Source organism: Numenius arquata, chromosome 2 (genome assembly GCF_964106895.1).
Source record: "Numenius arquata chromosome 2, bNumArq3.hap1.1, whole genome shotgun sequence".
NCBI classification, from domain to species: domain Eukaryota; kingdom Metazoa; phylum Chordata; class Aves; order Charadriiformes; family Scolopacidae; genus Numenius; species Numenius arquata.
In genome coordinates this window covers 103,906,251-103,912,222 of record NC_133577.1, presented here as the reverse complement: position 1 = coordinate 103,912,222, position 5,972 = coordinate 103,906,251, and the positions used below count along the sequence as shown (strand labels likewise).

General features: G+C 34.5%; 1 protein-coding gene across 11 annotated transcripts in view; it reads right to left on the bottom strand.

Moving 5' to 3' along the window:
* The window catches only part of FOXP2 (forkhead box P2), a 195,367-nt gene extending 191,326 nt beyond the window's left edge, over positions 1-4,041 (bottom strand). For all 11 annotated transcript variants that reach the window (XM_074167963.1, XM_074167964.1, XM_074167953.1 and 8 more), the window contains exon 1: positions 3,874-4,041. In XM_074167963.1, coding sequence (XP_074024064.1) covers positions 3,874-4,041 — 168 coding nt within the window. The remainder of the gene's footprint in view (positions 1-3,873) is intronic.
* Positions 4,042-5,972: the final 1,931 nt, after the last annotated feature.

Genomic DNA, 5,972 nt, shown 5'->3' with positions numbered 1-5,972 from the left:
GAGAAAATTAATTTGCTCTTTCAAGGAGTAAAAACGCAAGTTTCTAGTAGTTTAGTAGAGAACTAGTCCAACATATAGAAACGTGTTTTGTTAATGCCTAATTTAAGACTTCACATAATAACCAAACAAAAACCTGTTATTTTCCTCCTTTATAAAAAATCACAAAGACGAAACATGTAAGCAAGCAAAACTTCTATTTCTACACCATGAATATAAGCTGAATGCTAGCATCACGTTTTAGCTTTTGTAAATATTATTTTTATTTTGCATTACTGAAATGCTAGTGGTGATATGCTAAAAAAATAAAACTACTTTGGAAAAATAATTTTAAACCTAGTCAACTGATACAGCTTCTTACCAATAAATTCACATAAAACATTTAAAAAGATTATCTTGGTAGAACTGACTTAATGAATACTCAAAATGCAAGCTCAAATCTACCCTGTAAAGCAATCATGGTTTTTTAGCAACTATTTTGACCTTAGTGACACAAACAATTAATTCTACAAACTTAATATCAAAATAAAATTCTACATCTAATGCAGAATAATCTGTCAATGTATTTAATCAAGGATATGCTTTTTCCATATATTATAAATTCTAGTATCAAACACTGATTTCAACAGACAAGAAAAAAAAAATGAAAGTGAAAACCTCAGAAGTGTACAAATGTATATATATGAGAGAAGGAATGTCTTGTCATAAGCCAAAAAACCCATAAGAAACAAGTCTGAGCAGATTACATTTTACATCATATTTTAGTAATAAAAATCTACATTCACTTTAGCAATATTTATAAATTGATAAATATCGACAGTAAGATAAAAAGTTGCTTACGTTCTAGTCATACATCTTCAAAGCCGACCTGATGACTTGTGACAGCACCCAATCCATTTATCACCAAGTATATATTACAATATATTATAGAATACTGTCATTCTCTCTTGATACATGGATGAGGAATAACTCCCTGATTTAAGTCAAACTTCTCATTTCTATATAAAGATCACAACAACATAGTTCATCAAGTCAGTAACAGGACTGTCCAAACTCCATATAATTGCTTATAAGAAACTAATAAAGGCTATTATTTTAGCTTATTTATTTTCTACAAATCCACCAATTTGTGATCATAATGACTGAACAAGATGTAGATCATATGTAACAATTTTTAACTTAGCCTAGCTGCTCTTTGTACAGTCTAAAATTTCTCATGTTTAACTTTCCCCAGTACAAATTCATGTGACAGTGAAAAGTTATTTTGTGATTTTACTCAGCTGATATAGCTATTCTCAAGCATCACTTAGCATCACTTTATGTAGTTGCCCAGCTGAATGAAATTTATTAAAACCAGCAATCATTTACTTGCTTCCTCTAGAAAAAGCTATAACGAAGTTGATTTGTTTATTTGAAGGCCCCTAATAAAATGACTCAGAGAAGCCAAAACTGGAATGTTAAACTATGACATCAGTCCATTATTTTTTGCACATATTTAAACCATAAAAAAATCTTAAGAATAATAACTGCAGGTACAATGGGGTTTGCTCTGGTTTTCTACTTGTCAAAGTTTGTTAGGCAACTCGCATATTAAAAATTACATTTTAGAGAGTTACTACAGTGACAATAATAAAACCAGCCATCATTTTCCTCTTAAATCGTATTTCAAAAGGCATCTGGTCAAAAACAGAAAAAAACAAAAAAAAAAAAAAAAAAGAAATTGAAAAAGAGGTAGAAAAGCAAAAGTAGCATAAAGCTACGACCATTATCTAAAGGACATCCTACTGCATGTTTACTAGTGTTTATGTTTCACATCAACATATTTTATAGAAGGATTTATATGCCTAACTCAAGTTGTATTTAAATCCTATGGTGCAGACCCTACCATAAAATGCCTCTTGAGTCCTATTAACTGTACCCACGGTTTTACTTTGCCTGTCTGCTTATTTAAGATCTAATCACAGTTTTGAAGAAAAGATTGTCACTTCTAAGCCTGTCCCCTCAGAACCTGTCTGTTATTAGTACTCAACTGGATATTTTCATCTTCAGTTGTTATTCTCTGTGGTCTTTGCAAATGCTATCTACTGGAATCTGTGACTGTATGGACAAATTGGCTACAAATGCCTAGGACTGCTGCTGTGAGAAACATGTAAGTGCCACATTATTCTGTTGGTATTTTTGTGTTTTAAAGTGTTGCCCTTAAATTTAGTTTTCTCAACATTTTCACCAATTAAATACACTCTCTCTCAATACAGATTTTTAAATGCTGCTGTAATCTGAACACCTGAATAAAGGTGACGGCATGCTTTTCAATGAAAACAATATTAAATTTATATAGGTATGTGTGTATATATATAGATAAAATTTTATATGAAAATAGTATATATACACAGCGTACATATATAGATAATACTGTGTATATATATATAGGCATATATATAGCTTGCTAAGAACTTAATGAAGACACCGAAACCTATATTTCCTCAGACTGTAATACTGTAAGTGCTCAATTGTTAAAACAGAATACACTTGAATTTGAAGCAAGGCACAGATTTAAGCCTTAACAACTTCTCATATTTCAATCTACAACTATTTAATTCTTCCACATTTTCTGTCACCATTTAAAATATTTAACTATAAATGTAGCTAGTGTACACTGCTTAATTCAGCACTAAGAATGATTCAATTTTAAGAGCTATTATGACCTGTTATTTCAGAGGCCCGTACACATGCAATTTATCTATCATGTTAAAACATGTTTCTATAAAACAGGATTTTTATAATATTTTATCTTACAGTAGACAACTTCCCTTCCATTAATGCAATACCTGACGTTGTAATAAAAAACCTCAGTATTTAGAAATGAAGGGTTTGAACTCCAAAGGTGCTGAGTGGCCTCAGCAGATGAGAGGACCAGACACAGAAGACTTTGAAGAGTTCAGAGCAGGTACTGGCACCCTGCAGGATCAGACCCCAATTGTTTACCAAACAAAACCATTTGGGCTTCACTGCATTAATACAATCTGCATCCCCTTATGTGGAGGCAACTCTTTAGGTAAGCAAAGGAGAAGGAATTATGTTTGTGCAGGTTTTAAAAGGAACAGAAATCTTACAGTGACAAAAATTAATTGATTGCATCTCATAATTAGATGGGGTCAGCAGTCAGACAATGGTTTAATTTCACAGTTTCAAACATAAAAGCAGTTCTCCATTAACTCGTTGAGAAAACAAACAGACAAACTTAAAACAATGTTTTAAAAGTGAGAATGGAAACATACCTACAGAAAAGCTGCTTCTCTCTTTTCCCATATTTTGAAAATCACACATCCAAATTACACTCACGCACACATAGGCACATGCTCTTTTTTGTTTCAGTGGTTCTGAACTAACCAGCATTTTTTATTTACACCTACGACAGCAAAGCATCTTTATTGTGAGAAGTCACTCTGGTCCCTTCACCCCAGCTCCGACTTTGGAACAACTCATCGCAAGCGAAGCGAAGTCTCAAGTAATGTGGCCCTCTGGTGGAAAGCTCTGCATCACGTCCTACGCGACCGAATCGCACAGTAAACTAACAGATTCTGAAAACATGCACTGCAAGGCTTCGGCACAACTTTTATAAATACGCCGCGGGATTTTAATCACCAGGCGAGCGCAACAGTGTGCAGCGGTGTCAGCAAGACGGTGCTGCCACAAAAACGGGACCCTGGCATTTCAGCATTAACGTGCACAAAAAAACAACAACAAATAATGCCCCACGCTCTTCACTTGCACGACACTTCACATTCAGCACGCACAGAGGGTCTGCGGAAGGGTGCCCCTCGGAAAACAGCCCGTTATTTGTTTAAAAACAAACAGGAAGCAAAACAAACTTACCTGCTGTTGTTGCAGATGCAGCAGTTCTACTGTGCTTACTTCAGTGCTCGTGTCACCACTTGATCTTCCATCTCTGCTGCCAGCATCTAATTGGCTGCTTAGAGTGCTCATTCCATTTTGATTCATTGAACTGTTGCTTATTGTCTCTGTCGCAGATTCCTGCATCATGACTTAATACCTAAAAGTGATTAAGAAGTATCAATTAACACACGCGTTACACCTTCACACTTCCATTATCAAGATGTCCCTCTCTGCCAATTACACAGACAGCATCTTTAGAAGAAGAAAAAAGCCTCGCGGAGCCGTTTACCAAGAAATGCGATGCAAACTCTGCTTTCATACAGATACTAATCACCGGAATTATGGTTTCTATAAGCAATCTTTGTGTGCTTACATTTAACGGCCAAAATAACACACCATGCACGCAGCATGGTCAATAGCATTTATGAACGACTACATTTTAAAGTCTACCTATAAAACCAGTTTAAATGAAGGCACGATTTCACACACTGCTCTATATTTCCTATTATCTAGCTTTGACAACCATGGATGACTATACAGCCTTATTTAAAATATTCACTATCTTGATTCTGTCAGAATTTTACAGCATATCTTATGCAAGGCTGTTGTTTAATGATGCACAGCTAATCATACAAAATTAAAATTTTGTAAGGGTGTTACAAATCATATGGTATCAACCAATGATAAATAGTATAATGGGCTTCTCCTTTTTTGTGACTAAATAAAATTTTGCCTCGGAGGCATTTTAAGAAAAAGCTCCTGCTGCAAACACGTCAGATATTGCCTATTTTTTTAATCAAACGGCTGATATTCATTTATTTTTCTGACATTTAAAACATTTAATACTGTCCTTCCTGGGAAGTAATTAAGCTTATGCATGAGCAGCAATCAAACTGTTCACTTGAAGATGACTTAAAACTCAATTTTAACATAGGCAAATAAATGAAAGATATAAAATTAATTTTCCAGGCATGTATTAGATATGAAAGCTGGAAATAAAATCTATCAAGAATATCACTAATGATTGTGCTAAAAACAGCATAAATTATGCATATTACCTTCTCTACAGTAATAAATGTTTTATCATTTTCACTGCATAAATATACTGTACTTTCAGGATAGCAATGAGATGTCCTGCCAAGATCAGTTGAAATCTTTGCAGTAAATAAAGAACCAACGTGCCCTTACAAACCAGAATTTCAAGGCGCATTTTGTATCTGTAATATGGAAAGGTCAACGTCTCTTCTCAGAGCCACCAAAATCCTCTCCTGCTCTCACGGGGTCAGAATGGACCTCACTTTCCTTCACCCTCAGTCCCGACGTACTGAAAGAGTCCCCACAACAACCTGGCTGAGCTGTGACTTTAAAAGACACCTCTGAAGGGAGAGGGATGTGTAAGCAAACTCAGGAAAAGAAATAAAGCTTGCTGCTTAGCCTAATTATTGAACTTAGTTATTTGTTCCCTTGCAAAGTATGAGCAATAGCCTTTCTCTGAAAAAAAAAAAAGAAAAAAAAAAAAAAAAAAGCCAGGAAAAGGATCATTACAACTTTAAGTACATGCATGGGATATTAATCAAAACACTTTAAGAATTAACACAAACAAGCGCCGACAAGATAAAGTGAAAGTGTTATGTTGTGTGAAAAAAGTTAAAATACTAAAGATGAGTTATTTAAAGATGGTCTGGTCAAAAATAAACAGGATGCAAAAAACCCAAACACTAACACAGTTAGCATAAAGGAGGGCAGCTGTTATAGCCCAGTAAACAACAGCAGCACCAGATGTGTTTATGAACAAACAGCCCTTCTTAAACACTCTTACAAACATCAGCGAAGAAAAATAATAGAAATGGAAAATGTGATACACGCAGTGATGAATTTTACAAGGCAAAAACAAAGCTAATACTCTTTTCTGAGATTAGGCAGCTAATAAGTATTCAAATTAGGCATAAATTTTACATGTACAATGTTTAAAATATTCAGAGAAAAGGGTCTGATTGCCCTTAGTAGTTATATGAAAATTCTAATGCGGGTATGCCACAACTGTGGGAGCAGGCAGCCCTTTCCGATTTTTACAATAT